The following is a 20,941-nucleotide window of genomic DNA, read 5'->3' on the forward strand; positions in this document are numbered from 1 at the left end:
AACTAAAAACTATCACATTATTACACAAGACTTTACATTGTAGATGCAGAAAGTAGTTCCTACCTTATTAGCATATCCAAGATTGCTAAAGTGATGTCCAGTTATTGTTAACACTTCATTTACTGTGCCATAGGATGGGCTAATGTTATTAATGGATGGTGAGTAACAGTTTGAAAGCTCAAAGAAAATTCCATTAGGATTTTTAACTCCAGTATTATTGTGGACAGATGACGGCTCCTCTGCTGTACAATTTGCTACTGGTAGTCTCATGCTTGATTCATTAGGTATTTCTCGGTATCAAAAAAAAAAAAAAGAATTACATGTAAGTAACAGATAATTATTCTAAAGTAAGAACTGTTGTTAACCTGCATTAAACTGGGGATGGTAACAACATTTTGGAAAATATGTATAATCTACATAAATAAGGGGCACTTAACACATCAATATCAATGGCATTTACACAACATTTTGTGGTTTGCAAAGCACTTGGCATATATTATCATTTTCAGTTCTCACAATAGCCCTGTGATGTAGGTATTATTTTGATCCCCATTTTATATGTGAAGAAATTGAAGATGAAAGAAGTTAAAAAATGCCGGAGGTAGGATTTGAACACAGGTCTTTCTGAATTCAAGTTCATGACTCTATCTACTGTGTCATCTCAGAAAATATTGTCCCAATTTTACAGATGAAGAAACTGAAGCTAAGAGAAGTTGGGTCACATAGTTAATAAATGGGCAAGGTGAGATTTGAACTCAGCTCTAACTGATCTCAAAGTCTGGCACTTTATCCATATACTACCTAGTTGCTTTACTTATCACTGGATAAGTTACTTATATAAAATTAACTGAAAAATTGGGGAAAACTTTTGTTTGAATCAAAAGTTTTCACTAATGCATGTGCACACTATAGAATTCTTGTTTCTAGCCTACTATTTATGGTAAAAATTGGTCATGGTTCTATATCCTCAAAAATACTATTGTGACTATAATGTGCCAAGTAATCAAGAAAGGCTTTGAAAAATTAAGAAAAAAGTTGCTTGTACTAGACTCAGTACTAGGCAGAAGAAGAAACATGATTAATTAGATTTTTTTAAAAAAATCCAAAAGCTATAATAAGGAGCATTTAAAATATAGGGTGTCCCAAAAGTCTTAGTGCAGTTTTAAGGTGTTAACATTTAAAGTGCCTGAATTCAAAATCCACCTTATGCACTAATTAGTTGTATGATGTAATCTCTTAGCTTCAGTATTGTAATCTATAAAAACTGAAAGCAGTTAAAGCTTAAAACTACGCTAAGATTATTGCCATACTCTGTATGTCAACAGTAAGGTAATTATCTTCTCCACTAATATAAGGGGAAATCTTAAGATATGTGACACAAATTATTCATTATACAGTCATAGCTTTGGTTGGGTAATTTACATTCTACTTGAGTTCTTTCTCATTAGTATTTTAAATGAGTCCCCATTGGAGAGGAAAAGCAATAGGAGATATAGACAATGAAAGAAAATTTGCCTAATTTAAAATTTCAAAGTTCCAATCAGTCAGTCCTACTCATGGGAAAAACCTTAACAGTAGTAAAAACAATAATAACCATAACTTAGATGTGTGTAGGGCTTTACAGAATTTTGGAATGCTTTCACATTATACCTCCTATTCCTCTTGACAGCATAACTAGATTCAAAGCTGTCAGTCCATAAGCATTTATTCAGTATCTGCTACATGCTGGGTACAGTGTTAATCACTAGGGCCACAATGAAAGGCAAAAAATAGCCTCTACTCTCAAGAAACCCCATAGTTCAATGGAAGAAATGGGTTGGAGGGCAGATCATCATCCCCATTTGGTACATAAGAAAATTGAGATATTGAGTATAAAGTGACTTGCTCAAGATCACATGGCTATTAAATGACAGAGCCACAACTAGAATCCAAGTCTTCTAACTCCTAATCCAAAGAATTCCCAAATGATTTATCAGTACTGGAATTTTTATCAAACATCAGAATAAACTATTTTATCTTCTCTTACCTTCAGCATATGTTGCCTCAGTTCCACCAAGGAAAAGATGTAATGGAATGTATTTATTTTCAGCTGGCAAAACATTAATTACTCCTTGCAGAAATATAGATTGTGCTTCATTGATGAAGCCACTGCTATAATAGTATATACCAGGTGAAGTAAATTGGTAAGAAAAAGAACCTGCCACATACATAAGAAGATATGTAAACAAAATTATCAAAAAATATTTGGATGTACCAGGGAAACTATACTGTAATACATATTCAAATGCTCTGATAATATGTCTCTTAATTTTTCATCAATATTTGCATAGTTTAAATAAGGCACAGAAAACAAATGACCCACTTCCTGCCTAAAAAAAGTTTATAATAAAATTATGTCCCTATATGAACAAGTTCAATATTTTAAAAATGATAACTAATATTTGTATACCACTTCATTTTATAAAGCATTTTAACAATATCTCATTTCATCCTCACAACATCCTCTTCGTCCTGAGATTATTATCTTCATTTTACAGATGAAGAAACTGTGGTAGACAGAGGTTAAGTGACTTGCCCAGGTTTACAATTTAAATATTTAAAATGATTTTCCATGAATGAAAAACAAACTGCTAGATCCAAAGCTAAACTGAAAAAAAAATCTTTGGTTTCCAGCATTACAAAGCAGGAAGAATTTTTGGGATAAGAAAATGTATTTACTATTTCTAATCTTTAATCAAGACCATATCTCAATTATCTCTATGTTACCTGGGAAATAAAAATGATGATAAATTTACTACAATTTATTAGATTAAAATAATGTTCTTCTAATTAAAGACTCACACCAGACCTCTCCCTTCCCATCTCATTTAACCATCTTTGAATGATAGGATTATCAATTCAGCATTCTTTATAATTATTTCCCCTCACAAACTTTCTGCGTTAATTTTCTCTATTGTTTATACTTTTCCTATCCAGAAATGCTGATGTCCATGTCTAGACATTTTCTATTTTTGCAATCTTCTATTTTATTATTTTTTGAGCATGTCCTGGTTGACTTCCATGATTGATCACATTTATGTTCATGTTTCTAGACAGCACATCTTTACTTTGCTCTATATTGATGCAGCTCTATAAATAAATTATTTATTTATACATGAGTATCTTGTCTCTCCAAATCTATTTTAAGCTTTATGGGCAGTGACCATCAACAACTTGTAATTTTTTTTAAAGTCATCTTTGCATTGAATATAGTACTCTGCAAATAGTAGGGGCTTAATTAATATTGGTGACTGAGAAAGATAATTTGTCAACTGAAATTTTATTTATTTATTTATTTTAAATTATTTTATTTGTTTTCAGTTTTCTACAATCTATATATCTTAGATTTTTTTCCCCTCCCTTCCTCCTGCATGCAATCTTACATAGGTTCCACACATACATTCCTATTAAATACATTTTCACCTTACTCATGTTGCATAGAAGAATTAAAATGAATGGGAGAAACCATAAAACAAAACAAAACATAACACAAGAGAGTGGTCTACTTCATTCTACAATCCAATTCCACAGTTCTGTCTGGAAGGCATTTTGCCTCAAGAGTCCACTGGGGATATATATATATTGTATCTACACATTTATATTTTGTCTTCCCCCTAATAATATGAACTCCTGGGCGGCAAGGTCTGTTTTTGCCATTCTTTGGATCCCTGTCATTTAGCTCAGTTCCTGTTAAATAGTAGGTACTTAATAAACGCTCCACGGTGAAGATGGTTATATGTCAGACACTTGAGGAGGGGAATTAACTCTTTTTTGAACACTAAAGTTTCTTTTATTAAAAGTTACTTTTTCATTTCCCTTTAAAGTACACCCTTCATACTTAGTAGTTTTAGTGAAAGGGGAGAGAGAACACGGTTTCTCTGTGCTTGTCTTACTCTCCCAGCCATGGAAAGTACAGCATGAGTTGGATCAGAGGTGGGGAACCTGTGGCCTTGAGGTCACAAGTGGCCTTCTAGGTCCTTGGGTGTGACCTTTTGACTGACTCCAAGTTTTATAGAATGAATAATATTATTAAGGGGATATTTTCTTTGAAGTCTGGATTCAGCCAAAGGGCTGCACTTGAGGACCTAGAGGGCCACATCCTGACCTTAAGGTTGCAGGTTCCCTATCCTTGAGTTAGATACTGAGGATGTTAGGAGAATGAATATTTACTGCCCCTATTTAAGAGCATAGGAAGTAACTTCAGGGCTGAAACTTGGTTGTTGGAAGGTTAGCTACTAGTCTGGAGGAAGAAGGCACATTGACTTTGAAATATGGAGATAGGGATTTATATTGAGAAAGTAGTTTGCTAAGATATGGAAAAAAGGAGAGAGATTTAATTGGCAATTTGAGAAAGAGTGAACACAGGATTCAGAGAGTGTGTATGAGAGAATAACTGAATGAGTCAGTAAATTCCAGGACTTGACAGAGGCATCAAACCCCATTTGGACCCAGAAAATTGGTCTCCATATAAAGGAAATATAGCAACTTGAGTCCCAGTGATCAGCCCTCCATCCTTGATTTATAAACACAGAAGCAATATTAGAACATGGTGACGATGCAGTGAGATCAGATTTGGTCTCTTACAACACATCTGAATCACATTTTATTAGTTCCCCAAATTATTTTTGGGAAGAGAATGGGGTAGGGAGAAGGAAAAAGGTAATATAAGATGCATGGCATGGGTAACAGAATGATGTGTGTGTGACCACAGAACCAGCCTTACTATGAAAGTGGCTCCCCGCTTCTCCCCCCTGGTCCTTTCAGAATGAATTATAGAATTATGGATTTAGAACTAGAAGAGAACTCAAGGATCAAGAAATCTAACAGATGAGGAAACAGAGGTCTAAAGAAATTAAATGTCTTGTCCAAGGTGATAAGGTAAGTAAATGGCAGAGCCAGGATTTGAACCCAAGCCTTCTCTCTTCAATTCCAATTCTCTTTCCATCACACTGTGCTATCTTTCAGGTACTGCCTGGGAGGAATACTGGAAATCTGTATTAAGTTCATGGAGCAACAAAATCACCTAATGTGGGTCCTCACTGTAAGAGTCCATCATCATTTCTTTGCTTGTTTTCCTGGGAAAACTGTCTTTGGGGGTTAGTGGACCCTGGTCATTTGGACACAGTCCTGCACATCTGCTTTCACCAGGCCTGGCTAAACTAGGTGATAGGCAAACTTTGGGTGATTGCTTTGGATTGAGTGATGTTCTGAATTCAGAAGGATTATATTCAATTTGAAAAAATATTTATTAAGTTCCTACTATGTGCTAGGCAGTGTGCTAAGAGCTGGGAATAGAAAAAGAGGCAGACAGTCTCTGCCCTCAAGGAGTTTACAATCTAATGAGAGACCACATGCAATCAAAAATATACAAAGCAAGTTACATACAGGATAAACAGGAAATAATCAACATGGAGAAGGCATTGGAATTAAGAGGGGTTAGGGAAGGCTTCTTGTAGAAGGGGGGATTTTATTTGGGACTTAAAAGAAGCCAGACAGGTTATAGTAGGAACAGAAAAGAGGGAGCATTCCAAGCATGGGAAACACCAGAGAAAATTCCCAGTACTGAGAAATGGAGTGTCTTGTTTGTGGAATATCCAGGAGGCTAGTGTCACTGGATTGAAGACTACACATCAGGGAATAAAGTGTAAGAAAACTGGAAAGGTAGGAGGGTTAGATCATGAAGGCTTTGAATGTCAAACAGAGCTCCTAGAGGCAATAGGGAGCCACTGGAGTTTATTGAATAGGCGAGTGACATAATCAGACCCCAGTTTAAGGAAAGTTATTTAAGTGGCTGAACAGAGAATGGGGAGAATCTTGAGGTAGGCAAACCCACCAGCAGGCCATTGCAATAATCCAGGTGTGAGGTGACGAAGGCTTGTACCAGAGTGGTGGCAGCGTCAGAGGAGAGAAGGGAGCTTATCAGAGAGATGTTACAAAGGTGAAATCAACAGGCCTTGACAGCAGCTTACATGTGGGGGGTGAGAGACAGTGAGGAATCTAGGATGATTCCTAGCTTGTGAGCCTGAGAGACTGGGAGGATGGTGTGCCCTCTGTGGCAATGGGAAGACAGGAGGTAGGTGAGGATGTTTAGGGTTTAGGGAAAAAGATAATGAGTTCTATTTTAGACATATTGAGTTTAAGATGTCTATTGGACTTCTAATTCAAAATATTCAAAAGGCAGTTGGAAATATGAGGTTGGAGGCTGGAAGAGATATGGGGGCAGGAAAGGGAGATTTGAGAATCATCAGCATAGAGATGATAATTAAATCCATGGGAACTGATGGGATTACCAAGTAAAATAGCATAACAGGAGAAGAGAAGAGAATCCAGGACAGAACCCTAAAGGACACATAGATAGAGGGAATGATCTAAAAGAGGATCCAGCAAAGAAGACAATAAAGTAGTCAGATAGGTAGGTACAAGGAAAATTACGAGAGAGTGATGCACCAAAAACTTAAAGAGAAGACCATCAAGGAGGAAGCAATGATTAACAACATCCAAGGCTGCAGAGAGGTCAAGGAAAATGAGGACTAAAAAAAGTCATCGGATTTGTTTGGATTCTGCATGGGTAAATTTTGACTTGATATAAGGAAAAACTTCCCAACTGATAGTGCTATCTAAATGCAGAACAGGATGGTTGTCTTAGGTAGTAATGGGTTCCCCCTCACTGGAAGTCTTGAAAGTAGTCAGTAAGCAAGCATTTAGTAAGCATTTATTTTGTACCAGGTACTATACTAAACATATGGGTGCAAACAAAGGCAAAAAATGTGGTTCCTACCCTCAAGGAATCAAAGCTTGAATGTTTTCAGGTAGAGGGAAGTCTTTGTCACGTACAACAGAGGTGTTAAACATGCATCCTGCGACCTCATATAGCCCCCTGACACTATTGAGTAGGAATGAACCCAGATTAAAATATAATAGGGAAACAGCTAGCAAAATAAATAAAAAACATAAAATAATGTTAATTTGTGGTATTCTAAGCCAATATGTGGCCAGGAGTTTGAGTTTGACAGCAGTGATGTACAGGTTGAACTAGTCAGCCTATAAAGATCCTCCCAACTCAGAGAATCAGTGAGGAGGAAAAGCTGCTAGCTTTCTTCTCCATACTCCAAAATGAAGTGTGGAGAAGTTAAAAAGAGGATCATCATTCTTCCAGAAGTATTAAGTACAGGTAACCAGACACAAAACATGAATGATTGAGTGATAGTTTCCTGACACTGGGGTTGAACTCTGTAGCTTCCTGGAGATGGAGGCAGTAATTCAATGGAACAGCAAGTGCATGAATGTACAATACTTCACACATAGCATAGATTGTCTGTCTATGAAATCCTTTCAAAACTGCCCTGCCCTCATCGGGAAATGTTTGAGAGACCTAGACATTATAGCAGAAACATAAAATAGTTGTTTTCAAATATTTAAAGGGTTTTCATGTGGAAAAAGCAGTAAGACTAATTTTGTATCATCTTAAAAGGCATAACTAGGACCAACGAGTAGTAAGTTGTTTTAGCTATGCAGACTTCAGTTCCATATAATGAAGATATTTTAAACAATGAAAGCCATCTAAAAATGAAATAGGCAGATTTATGAGGGTATAGATTCACCTCAGCCCTGGAAGCCTTCTAGCAGTAGTGGTGGATACACTGAACAGTGACCCCCTATCAGGAATGTTTTGTCAAAGGTAGTTCCTGTACCAATTTAGAGGATATCGTCTTAAGACTCTTCTAAGACTGTAGGACCTATGAAAATGTACTTAAATATTTAAGATTGATCATAGGGTTGTAGATTAAGAAGTTTCCTAGTCCACTCACTCCCCTCATTTTACTGATGAAAAGACAAATTCAGAGAACTTAAGCACCTTGTGGGTAAGTGAGTGTCAGAGCTAAAATTTCAATTCAGTTCCTCTGGCTCCAAACCCAGAATTTCTGCTACTGTGACACACAATTTAAACAAAATTGATTTCTTCTTACATTCAAGGAAAAGACACATAATACAAATTGAACAGGAAAGAAACATACCTGATGTGGTTTTTTGGTTTCCACTAGTAAAGCCTTTGCCGTCATAAATCACATTTCCAGGACTAGAAACAGAAAAAACACGATAGCCTATTCCTCTGACAAAAGGCTGAGCTTGCCACTGCCATATCACCATGTCACCCACAGATATATTTAAGACTGATGGAGACCATGCATACCCTTCTCCATAAACTAAGAGAAAAAAGAGAGAGGTCATTTAAAAGGGAAAGAAGAAAAAAAAAGAAGAGAATTGAATTTTTATTGAATATAAATGTTTACTGAGCTTAAAATATCTTATAATTAGCATTCTAACTTTCTCACATACAGAATTTAATTATTTGGTAAAATAAGCTGAAATCAGGGGAGCGAGGACAGTGAGAAACTAAGGGGAACCAAAATGATTAATTAAGCCTGAGTCACCAAGAGGCTTCATCTGGAAAACAGGAAGTCATTGAAAGACTTAGTCACAAAAAGTACCAAGATTTAGAGCATTTTCTACATGTTCAAAATTGAACTCATTGTATTTTCCCACAAACCTCCCACTTCCTAACTTCCATATTATAGTGAAGTGTATAACATCTTCCCATTCACCCAGACTCACCACCTAGGTTACTCTGACACTTTCTTATACCTTATATCCAATCTGTTGCCAAATGTTGTTGATTCTACCTGCATAACATTTTTTTAATATGTCCCTCTTCTCTGCTTTGATACTACCACACCACCTGGTCCATACCCATATCACCTCCGATCTAAAACTTTGCAATAATCTTCTGATTGGTCTCGTTGTTTCAGGTATCTTTCCAATTCTCAGCTTTCAGTCTCCACTCAGCTGCCAAAGCAATGCTCCTAAAGCACTGATCTGACCACGTCACTACCTTCCACCAGTCTAACACCCATCATTCAATAAGATCCATTGGCTTTCTGTCGTCTCTACGGTCAAATATAAAATCCTCTGTCTGGTATTTATAACATGCCCCACTCCTTTCAGTCTTCTTCCATCTTATATATTTGTATACCTAATATATTTTTATACCTTCTTGGACCTTTTATATTTATGTCTTTATACCTTGTACCCCCCATATACTCTGTGATCCAGTGCTACTGGTTTCCCTGCTATTCCTTACACATGACACTCCATTTCTAGACTTTAGACATTGTAACTAGCTGTCTCCTATACCTGGAATTTTCTCCTTTATCATGTTCACCTCCTGGCTTCCTCTAAGTCCCAGTTAAAATCTCACCTTCTACAGGAAATCTTTCCTTATTTTGCCTTAACTCCAGTGCTTCCCCTCTGCTATTTCCAATTTGTCCTTTACATGATTTGTGTATACTTGTTTTCATGTTGTCTCCTCCATCCCTGTGAACTCCTCGAGAGTGAAGACTGTCTTTTGCCTTTCTCTGTATCCTTAACAGTGTCTGTTTCATAAGTGCTTAATAAAGACTTTTTAACTGATTGACAATAATACACTTGAACATATCAAGTTGTTTAGACCCAGACATACCCCAAAATCTAGATACTTCTCTATCTCCCAAACATTATGTGAACAAACATTGTGTGTGGATGCACACATATATTACATCTATACATATATATTATATACATATAATATATATGTAACACCAATAGCAAACTAGAGTATAATGGTAGAGGTCCTATATTTCTGGGAAAGGGTCTGAATTTGAGCATTGGAAAACTTTGATTCTAGAATCAACTTTACCACTTTCTGTGATTCGCTTTCTGTATCTCAGATTGCCCAGGTAAAAATGGAGGTAATAAAATTTGTTTTTTTGTCAAAATGTTGTAAAAGAAGATGAAATAAAAATAATCTTATTTGGTTCCTGAGAACTTCATTAAAGTCCTATTCTAAGTAGTCTATGTAAGCTGAGTTCCTAAGCATATAATAGTGTAACAAGTGTGACGGGTTTCTTTTGTTGGAAGTCCAAAAAAGAGTTAATGCTAGATGTGCCCCAAAAGAGAGATTCTCTTTCTTCTCTTATAACCAACCAAGGGTGTGTTGGGAGGAGGGATATGGATGGAGAAATCCTTCCATGAGAGTTTTTCTCTACTTGACACTTAATGGCCCATCTTATTTGACACAATTCTCAGTTACTGGGATTAATAAGGAGTTCAATCAATCAATTAACATTTATTAAGAGCCTGCTAAGTGCTGGAGTTACTAGATTTCCTCAACAAGAGGCCAATATGCATGGCTATTTCCACAGAATCAGAGTAAAGTCCAGAGCAATGAAATCACCTCTGTTTCACCAGTAATACGGTAAAGACTTTGATTACCAGCTAGTCAAAGACAATGAGACTGTTAGCCAAGGACCAGTTCAGCTAAGTTCAGAGAGGCTCATCAAGACTAGCCATATAGTTACGAATTTCTGGACCACATGACCACAATGGAATTCATGACACTATCTCTCAAGACAGTGGTAACAAACTCAAATAGAAATGAGGGCCACTAAATTATACATAAATAATACATCCCTTTGGGCTACATATTGACTTAGAAAATCACAAATCTATATTATCTGTTTTATTGTTTTTTTTTATTTTGTTTTTTTGTATGTATTTTTGTTTGTATTTTTATTTTGTTAATTATTCCCCAACTACATTTCAATGTGGTTTGGACTGCTCTCAGGAGAGTAGTGGGCTACATGTATGATAACTCTATCCCAAGGTGCAAATTTGACCTTGTGTCTGGAGAACTACTCCACACTGATGTAACAATGGATTCCGTGAATTCCTGAAGTTAGTCCCAGGCACGGCATGGAAGGTAGAGAAGGGGGCGAAATGACATGAATTTTAAAATTTATTAGTATGGACTCATACCTGAATCTTCTCCTTGGTTGGTAACTCTGAATACATTACTTGTTGAATGAAGAATACATGTTATATTATTCTCTGAAGAGGCTGTCACATTGCAAGGAAATGATCCTAGAAAGGGTCAAATAAAATTATTTCCTGTTAACTATTTTAAGGAGAGATATCATTGTTTGGATTGCACAGAGCTTTTAAAATCTTATAAATACTAGCCAGAAAAATTGGCTGTGGTTTAATCACTTAGGAACCAAAGGTATTCAAAACATTTTTCACCCGAAGCATCAGGATCTTTGTTAGGTAGATGTTAACAGAGAATCTAGAACTGGGGGAGAACTTAGAAATCATTCTACTTCTGGTTTTCAAAGGAGAAGGCTGATTGGCAGATGTATCTGGAGAAGGACTTGAAGTGGGTAAGAGCAAATTGTAGATGTGATATCAGTGCTTCAGGAGAGCATCAAAGACTAAGTTTGGGGAGGAGAAATTTGAGAGGACTTCAAGAAGAATTAAAGAAAAAGTGCATGAGCTGAAGTAAAGCAAAGAGAAAGAGACTTACACTTCGGGAGGACTCAGACTGAAGTAAAAAGAGTGAGGAGAAGGACCTCAGGGTGGAAGTAGGAAGAGCAGATGTAGCTAAAAGATTTAAGAAGAAAGAAAATAAATGACAGGAGTCGAAGGAGAAAAAAAGAAGAGAAAAAAGGAAAAAAGGTAAGGCAAAGTAAGAAAAACTGAAGGAATTTTAAATTTGTTGTCAAGTTAAGAAGTACTAAAGAGTCTGCAAAGGTTTAACAAGATTTGAAGATGAATTCTAGGCATCTTCAAGCGCTTTGAGAGACAAATACTAAGGAACTCACTTCTGGCAAGTATAGAGCATGAGCGATCTTTCAGAGACTTGCTTTGAATGTATAATATTTATATTTTTGCCGCAGTCAAAAGACTGCTATCTATGTTCAGAATGAAGGCTGGTCTTTCTCCTGGAAGGGAAGGTGAAGGGTTTGGGGCAATGCCTTTTCACACTCCACAGTATCAGAAATGAGAAATTGTTTCTTAAAAAACTCAAGCACTCAGTCAATAAGTATTTGTTAGTAGTGCCTACCATTAAGTGCTAAGAACTATGCCAACTGCTGGAGATATGTAGAAAGATAAAAGACAGTTTTAAAAGGGCTCACAGTGCAATGGGAGAGACAACAGGAAAATGATGTACAAATGAAAATATAGACAGGATAAACTGGAGACAATTTCAGAGAAAAGGCACTAGCATTAAAAGGGATCAGGAAAGGAAACAGAAATTCCAAGGATAAAGACATGATCTTCCTGTTGTGTAGTTTGCCCTTTGCAGACCATATTTAGAGTAACATGAAAACTTCGGACATCACATTTCAGGAAGAACATGGATAAGCTGGTGAGCATTAAGAGGAACAAAACTAGGATGGGGAAGGCTGTCAAGTTTATACCATGCAGAGATAAGCTGAAGGAACTGAGTATACTTAGCAGAAAGGTCAGTGAACAAATATAGTAAATGCTTACTATGTGCCAGGCACATAGTGTGTGAATCACTGGAGATTCAAATAAAGATAAAATTTGTCTCTCTTAAGGAGCTCACAAGTTAATGGGAGAGATAATGTACAAATCATTATTGAAAATAAGCTATATAAAAAATCAATTGGAAAGAACAGAGGGAAAATGCTAGAATTAAGAGGAATATCAGTGGGGGATATAATAGCTAGGTTCAAGTACCTAAAGGCTGTCATGTGAATGAAGGATTAAGTTTGGCCCTAGAGGACGGAAGAAGAATAAATGGGTGGAAAGTATAAAAAGGAAATTTAGGACTGATGTCAAGAAAAACTTGCCAACAATTTGAACTATGTCAAAAGGGGCTGTCTCAGGAGACAGTGGGGATCCCCATTTCTGAAAGTTTCTGAGCAAAGGCTGGATGACTATTTTGGAGGAGATATTAGAGGGGGGTTCTTTTTCAGATGAGTTGAATTAGGTGGCTGCAAAGGTCCTGTTTATCTCTGAAGTTCAGATTCTATGATTCTTTAATATGTTTAATCTCAGCATAGCCCATGGTTCTGCTCATAAATGATCCCACACTCCAACTAAACTGGACTTATATTCCTCATATTGCTGCTCAATCAATAGTCTGTTTTTCCAATTTGGAATTCATATTTACTGTGAGATCATGTGGGTCTTTTTCATTTGTAAAATGTAGTTAAATATGGCAGAGTGCAAAGAGCCCTGGATTTATAATCAGGGGATCTAAGCAGGAGCAGGGAAAATGAGTTTTGATATAACAGAAACCTTCCTAATAACTAGAGATATCTAAAGTGGAGGTAGGAGGGGTAGGAAGAAGAGGGGTTATCTTTCTTGGGAAGATGTGTGTTTCCTCTTATTTGAAGTCTTCTAGGAAAGACTAGATAAACACTTACTTGGGATGAAGTAGAGAAATGGTGTCAAATTCAAATAGATGGGGGGAGGAATGGGAATAAACCATAAATAAGTATCCCTGCCAGCTTCATATTGACTTAGAAAACCTTAAATTAACATTAACTATGTTTTATTGTGTCTTTATTCATTTTGTTAATTATTTCCAAATTACATTTTAATCAGATTTTGGTAGCACTCTTGAGTATTGAGCAGAGTGTTTGAAACCTCTGCTGTTGAAAGTATTTTTAGTTAAACACAGATTAGATGAGTTGGCTTCTGAGGTCCATTACTATTTTGAAGTTTTATAATTGTGTAATTATCCAATTTCACTCCCCCATTTTACAAGTGAGGAAGCTGAGGCCCACAGAAGTGAAATGATTTACCCAATGTCACTTAGAGCCAGAATTTGAACCCAGGCTTTCAAATCCAATGATGTTTCCACCTATTTCAAGTTGGATTATTTTGGTTCCTGGCAAGATATGGAATTATTTTCCCCTTTGATTCAATGTTCTCCATATAGTGCATATTCAGTAAATTGTTGCCAAGTAAATGAATGAACTAAAGCAAGCTTACTTACCAAATATAAATGATGACATACTAAAAAGAAAATTTAATCTCATGACCATAGTATTCATGTTATTAAAAATGCACACTGGTTTTGCTTACATGTTCCAACTACCTTGATAAAAGGATATAAGTAAAAGAATTTTTCCAAGAAATAATGAAAAAAACAACCTTACCAAAGAACACCTTGTTTTCATCTGGTGTTGTGCTGAATCCAAAGCCCATTAAAGTGATTTCGGAACCACCATATAATGAACCTTTCTGAGGAAATATGTTGGTCACTTGCAAAATATACTGGATGGAAACATTTAATTCTTCACTATAAAAGAAAAATAAAGACATTTTCACTGAATATTCTATGGGCTCATACTTCTAAATTTTTGGCATGAAAAAATTCTTTAGAACAGAAGGAGATGTGAATACTTAATTATTCCTTATAATAGGCAAAAAGGTGACTTGATTTTATATCCACACATGAATTTATATATTTATACATACATATACAATGTATAAATATATACATACACACATATTTACTTCAATAGAATACCTCACCTCAAAATCTAGAGCCATGTCATTACTTCTGAGATATACTCTGGGTCTTCCATAATGAAAATTGGGGCAAATAATCAAAATTATAACATATGTACATATATATGTAAAATTTAAAGCATTTGCATTCTTCTCAAGATAGTACCAGCACCAATGCTACTGCTATAGATTACTCAATCCCAGAGATATCCAGAAATCTGTATATCCTTGTGACTGTTCATTTAGTTGAGAATCTATTAATAAATAACAAACATTTTGATGTGTATTCCTTAGTTCTATGATATCAAATGAGAAGAATTCCGAATTTGGGAGTGTGGAAGCTTTAAATTTTGTTTGAATGTAGCACAACTCACTTGAATTCCCTGAGTTTCATTTTACTTAGGTACTAAATGGATATTATTTTTATTCTTTGAGGAACTGATTCACAACTTGTACCTTGATGATGCAAATCCCCAGTTTCCAACCTCTACACAAATGTCATAGTTCCCAGGAGACAATTTGGGTAGAAGACATGTAATATCTGTAAAGTTCCAATGGAGAACAGTACAATTTGCTCCTCCAACGTATACTGTGTTCTGCGAGTGTTCATTTCCAAAATTATAGCCCTTAATAGTTAAATTCACTTCTCCTATGATTGCAAATGAAGGAGAAAAAACAGTTTCAAATGAAGGACCACAAGAATATCAAGTTCAAAGTTTGTATTATGTGTAAAAACAAGAATTAACCTATTCATCTTCTATGGTTTACTATGTCCAAAGAATTCCTCCCTTAGTTGTTGGTCAACCTCGTAGTGAGGTGTCCTTCACACTGGTCATTGGACAGAAAGTCATAGTCAATATAGAATCTGAAAAATTCTAAAACTTTTGGTGGCAATTAAAGAGTCAAGATGTTTGGCCATTAGATAGAGCATCCTGACAAAGGGTACCACACAACTCTTTCCTTTGCTATTTCACTCAGAAAAAAAAAGGAAATCCAGGATACTTTACTTAAATACTCCTATTCTAATATCACAGCTTAAAGTGGAGAACTGGTACAGCATCCGTGATAAAATTTCAAGTTAAACACAGGAAGAAATATCCTTTTAAAATACCCTATATGTGAGATTTCTTTGATCTTATGAAATAGTTTCTTACCCAGTATCATTCGTGTTTTTGGACTAAAGTACAGTATAGTGGGAGTCTGTGAGATGTTGTAACTAAAAGCAGAATTAGCACTTGCATGTAGTCCATTGGTTATAACAATAACATCAAAAGTCCCCTCAGCTCCCTAAAATTCAAAAGAAACATACCATCAATAACTGGAAAATGCAAACCCTTTAAATGAAATCAACTAGAAATATCAAAGCCAAGCTGTTTCCTTCTGGTTCAAAAGACATCCATTTATCAAGGACCTAGCTGGCACTGCACTATAAACATTGGTGATCAAAGATGAAAAATAAAAGAAGTTTTGCCCTCATGGATCTTACCATCTTTTTTTGGGGGGGGGGGAGGGAGACAATGAATACGTAGATAAGTAAATAATAGACATATGCAAAGTAAATATAAAATTATGGTGGGACAGAAACTGGAAAGAAAAGACCTTGTAGAAGAGGTATTGACTGAACAAAGACTTCAAACTCGGAACAAGGGATGTCAAGAAACATAGGTGATGAGGAAGAGCATTCCAAGGATGGAGCCTTTGAAAAGGTATGGAGGCAGGAGATGTATTACTATGTGCAGAAAGTACAAGTGGGGCAATTTGCCTAGAATGTATTTGAACTTTATAGGTGTAGCCAGTGTTCCACACCTGGATCTCTTTTCTGAGCTTGCTCTCCCTAACTTACACAGACAACAGAGAAAACTCAGAATTTTTTCTTCTAACAATGACACACTTAAAATACTCTTATGAAATTGTTGTTAAAAGAATAGCTTATAAATTAAACTCACAATCAAGATGAGGAGGGCTTGTTTTGTGGAAATGATTTTTTAAAAAAATATAACTAAACTTTAATTTGTCAATGAATTGGAGACATCACAATGTAAAAGATATGAATATTTATACATTTGTTTATCTACTCAACAATCAATTATTAAATATCAACTCTATGAAGAGCAAGGTTGTAAAGATTTTTAAAAATGACCATGACTTCCCTACCCACAAGGATCATGAAAATCTTGCATAATCTAGATGTTCTAGACATATAAAAATTAGCTAAAAAAACAAACTAGAAAGGTCTGACTTTTCCTTCAAACGTCAATATACCTAAATATGGCTTTAGAATTTCCTGTATTGAATATTCATGTATTTTGAATATCCTATATTTGTTTTAGTGATCCCATTCTAAGAAATCAAGATCACCACTTGGGGCAAATACAAACATTTGATGGTGTTGGCTCAATTCCCAGTCAAGTAAAATGGTCTTTACACCTCCTGACCCAGTATTCTACACAAAGCATATATTGAATAAATTCTGGTTGATGAACTGGCATGATTTTTTTTTTAAAGTCAGCTTGCTTTACTTCCCTACCACTCAGATGCTCATGTGTAAACAGTTGTCCAATTTCACATTTTTGGAAAAACCTCCAGAGTTGTAGTTAAAAGAAGATGTATCTGAACTATTTGTGTGATCATGAGGAAGTTACTTCATCTTTCTGATCCTTAGTTCTCATAATCCAAGGAATAAGATTTGCTCCAAGGACAGTGTTCTGTGTGCCTTAAAACACATTAATGTGAATTATCCGTATTTTTGTCTTCCAGTCAAAAAGACCCACATATTAAGCTTCTGTTGCACTGACTGAAGTTTGACATTGACCTGGCACATTTTGATGCAGCTCTTACGTCTCATGTAATTTGGCTTTAAGTTAAGCAACAATTTCCCCCTTAAAATGTCATTCTGTAAGGTCAGGAAGATCTTCAGTTGTATTCATGCATGTTTTTAACACACATAGAAAGACTTTGTTTACATTAAGACTTTCTGTAACTTCTCTCATTTTGTGACTGGGGTGATCCCTAGGGTTGTGTCTTTTCATGTCAAGCCCCATAGCTAGTACAGCAAGCACAGCTATTCACCACCTTTTAAAATCAAGGGATCACTTACAGGTGCATTAGAAAAAAATTGAGGAACTAGTTGTTTACCTTTGGAGTTCTGCATTTTATTTCATTCATATTTCCCTTAATCACAGTACAGCTTTTATTTCCTACTAGTATCCTGGTGTCTTCCCCAAAGCCAAATCCAGACAAAGTCAGCAAAGTACCTCCTACAAAAGAAAGGGGGAGTGGTGGAGAGATCCACGTTGAAAATAAGGAAATGTAAGATAATACACATCTAAGGCATTATCTTGATATTCATAACAGATAATACATGTCTAAAGCATTATCTTGATATCATGCATTAAATAGGCTTTGGGTACCTAGTCTTCTGTCATGGAATCACTGACAGGCGTATGCCCTGAAACCTGTAAGTATAGAATTGGGGGTGGGGTGGGGGAAAATCTAGAGATGAATTTACAGAATATAGCAATCTGGGAAGAAAACATGCTCCAGTGAAGCACCAAGGCTTTTTATCACTATTCTGGGGTAGGCAGGGCAGTGCTCTTACTTTCCTTATTATACCATAGGTGGGAGGCAAGACTAAATTAATACTTGCTACTACCAATCCCCCAAATTTTGCAAATTTGATTGAAATTTAGAACTGAGCAGGAAAAGGGGAGGGAGAGATGGAGAGAGGAAGTAAAGAAGAAAGGAAAGAGGGAAGAAAGGAAAGGAAAGGAAAGAAAAAAAGGAAAGAAGGAAGGTAGGAAAGAAAGAAGGCACAAAAGAAGCAAAAAAGAAAAAAAAATTCTGCTTTCCTTTATTTCTTGTCTTCCTTTCTCTTTGTCAGTTAGGTGGTGTAATGGATAGAGCACTGGCTGAAAAATCAGAAAGACCTGAGTTCTATACAGGCTCAGATGTTTCCTAGCTGTGTGATTTTGAGCAAGTCACTTCATATCTGTTTGTCTCAGTTTCCTCAGGGGCCCTACTTCCCAGGGTTGTTGTGAGGATCAAATGGGATAATATTCATAAAGCACTTAACATAATAGGTGCTATATAAATACTAGTTGTTATTGCTAATTATTATTAGTATTAGTAGCATCTTGATCACAAGACTTTTGCTGCTACTTTGCAACTCAGGCACAGAATAGCTCTCTATGAAAAGAGGAATTGCTGATAAATAGCCTGATTATGAATAAATCCTTTCAACGCAATTGATGATATTGCTACATAAATTGAAAGGTAAAATGATGACATGGAAAGAACACTGGAGTTGGAATTAAGAGAGACGAGTTCATATCATATCTCTGAAGTTTATTAACTTTGTGAACATGGACAATTTGCTTGAGGTAAGCTTCAACTCATCTGCAAAATGAGGATAAATAAAAATTAATTTATTAATAATTCTTATTATTAATAGCCTATTTCAAGTGGCTGTTAGGATGAAATGAGACACTGTGTGCAAAATCTCTCTTCAAATACTTTATATGTTAGCTAGTATTACTAAATGAGAATATAAACAATAAATGGTTAATCTGATTTATGTTTTAAAAGAGAAAGAAAATCAGTCAACCATTCATATTCTGTTCATATTATCTTTCATTAGAAAACCAAGAAGACAGAGTTTTGAAAGTTACACTTTAATTTATTTTGCTCATGTGAACTTCTGGGTGACTTTATTTCCATCTGCTCTAGTAATGTCAGACAAAGTGAAGGAAAACATATGAACAATCTTTTGGTTCAGCACAATTACCTCCAAGGCTCCCTGAAGCTGGCCAGACATGCACGATCTGAGTGGTATAGGTGAAGCTAAACATTTCTCCCCCTGTGTGGTGTGCCAATCCCATTTCAGCTACAAAGACAGCAACTGGAAAGTTTCCTGCTGTACCATTAAGGATGCGACACGTGATCTCATTCTCTTGTGTTGAAAAAAAAAGAGAAAGAAATCAATTACTTTGCCAGTTAAAATTACAGAAATGCCCATTTAATTTTTTTCCAGATATACCCTGACACGTCTTCCACTGTGTTACCCTGTAGAAGGAAATTACATATTTCATGTCTTCCTATTACAGATATAAAATCTTTACAAACATTTGCTGCCAATGGACCGGGTATCTCCCAAGTCTCAGTATAGTTTTAAGCTTTAATAGCTATTTTAAAAGCAACAACCCTGGGAGGTAGGTGCTATTAAAATAGCAATTAAATAACTATTAAAGCTTAAAACCGCACCAAGACTTGTGAGATACCCTGTATCAGATATTCCCTGAAAGCCATTCAGTCATTACTCTAATGAAAAAACTGCACACAGAACATTTTGAGTGAACAATATGTTCTCAACCAACTCTTACTCTTTTCCATGAAGTCAATTTCAAGCATCAGATACACACACACACAGACATTTTTTAGCCAAAAGGAAGAAAAGTTCAATGAATTTATTGAAAAGAAATAATAGACTCCATGTGGCATTGGTGATCCCTCACAAGGCAATGAATCAAACTATTTTAAAAGAGACAAAATAATGTTGGGATTATCAGGAAAGGCACTAAGAACCAAACAGCTGATATAAGTATCTCTTTGTATAGAATTATGGTGAATCTATTCCTGAAACACAGTGTCCAGTTCTGATTGTTGTACCTACAAGAAAGCATCAAACTACTGAATCAAATCTAGAGAAAGGCAAGTAAAATGACCGAGAGGATGTTGCCTCTGGGGATGGGCTAAATTCATTCTATGACCCCAGGCACATGAAACCAGGGAGATGGTCAAAGTCTATAAAAAATCATAAAGCCCACATGTAGCAGAGGGTGACTATAAACTTGTCCACCAAATTCCAGAATGTTAAATTTAGGGATCACAACTAAAATGATTAAAGAGATGACTTTAGAAATGAATATTTTCCCAAAAATTTATGTGAAAGAATTTTTAAGACAAATAAACATTTGTGGTGTTCATTACCCCACAAAGACAGTACAGGATTGAAAAATAAATAGGATTTTTAAACGTATAAAATTTTTTAAACCTATAAAAATTCGTTAATTCTTCCCCTTCTATCTAAAAACATACTCATTAAAAATTATTTTTGTTATTCTAATTGTTATTGCTGTTAATATTTACCTAAAACATGCTAGGCACTTTATATCTTTCTTATCTTTAATACAAAAGAAAAAATTGGGAAGTTTCTTGTCCTTCCTTAAAGGGTATGACATTTTTGCGTGTTTAAAAAGAGCAAATCAACAATTTTTGCTAGCTAAAATTGCAGAAATGTTCATTCAGTTTTCTTCTTATTGTCTAGCATGTCTTGCACTGTTTTACTCTGTACAGGCATACCACCAAATCTTCCCTCGACTTTATTTGTCCTTAAGTTGTCATTCTTTCCCCCCATCCCCTTCAAGACCAATCTTTTTCATTTATACTCCCTCCAATTTCTCTCTATTTGCTCCTACCACAATGGTGGCATTTTGGCATATGACCAACATGATTTCTAAAAACAAAACTGAATTAGAGATTTGTA

At 35.7% G+C, this 20,941-nt stretch overlaps 1 protein-coding gene across 4 annotated transcripts in view; it reads right to left on the reverse strand.

Moving 5' to 3' along the window:
• Positions 1-20,941, reverse strand: part of PKHD1L1 (PKHD1 like 1) — a 193,900-nt gene that overhangs the window by 104,491 nt on the left and 68,468 nt on the right. For all 4 annotated transcript variants that reach the window (XM_072603266.1, XM_072603267.1, XM_072603265.1 and 1 more), the window contains 9 exons: positions 19,184-19,348; positions 17,536-17,657; positions 15,555-15,687; positions 14,857-15,049; positions 14,046-14,188; positions 10,891-10,995; positions 8,055-8,243; positions 2,027-2,197; positions 64-290 (listed from right to left, as the gene is read on the reverse strand). In XM_072603266.1, coding sequence (XP_072459367.1) covers positions 64-290; positions 2,027-2,197; positions 8,055-8,243; positions 10,891-10,995; positions 14,046-14,188; positions 14,857-15,049; positions 15,555-15,687; positions 17,536-17,657; positions 19,184-19,348 — 1,448 coding nt within the window. The remainder of the gene's footprint in view (positions 1-63; positions 291-2,026; positions 2,198-8,054; positions 8,244-10,890; positions 10,996-14,045; positions 14,189-14,856; positions 15,050-15,554; positions 15,688-17,535; positions 17,658-19,183; positions 19,349-20,941) is intronic.

This window comes from Notamacropus eugenii, chromosome 4, assembly GCF_028372415.1.
Source record: "Notamacropus eugenii isolate mMacEug1 chromosome 4, mMacEug1.pri_v2, whole genome shotgun sequence".
NCBI classification, from domain to species: domain Eukaryota; kingdom Metazoa; phylum Chordata; class Mammalia; order Diprotodontia; family Macropodidae; genus Notamacropus; species Notamacropus eugenii.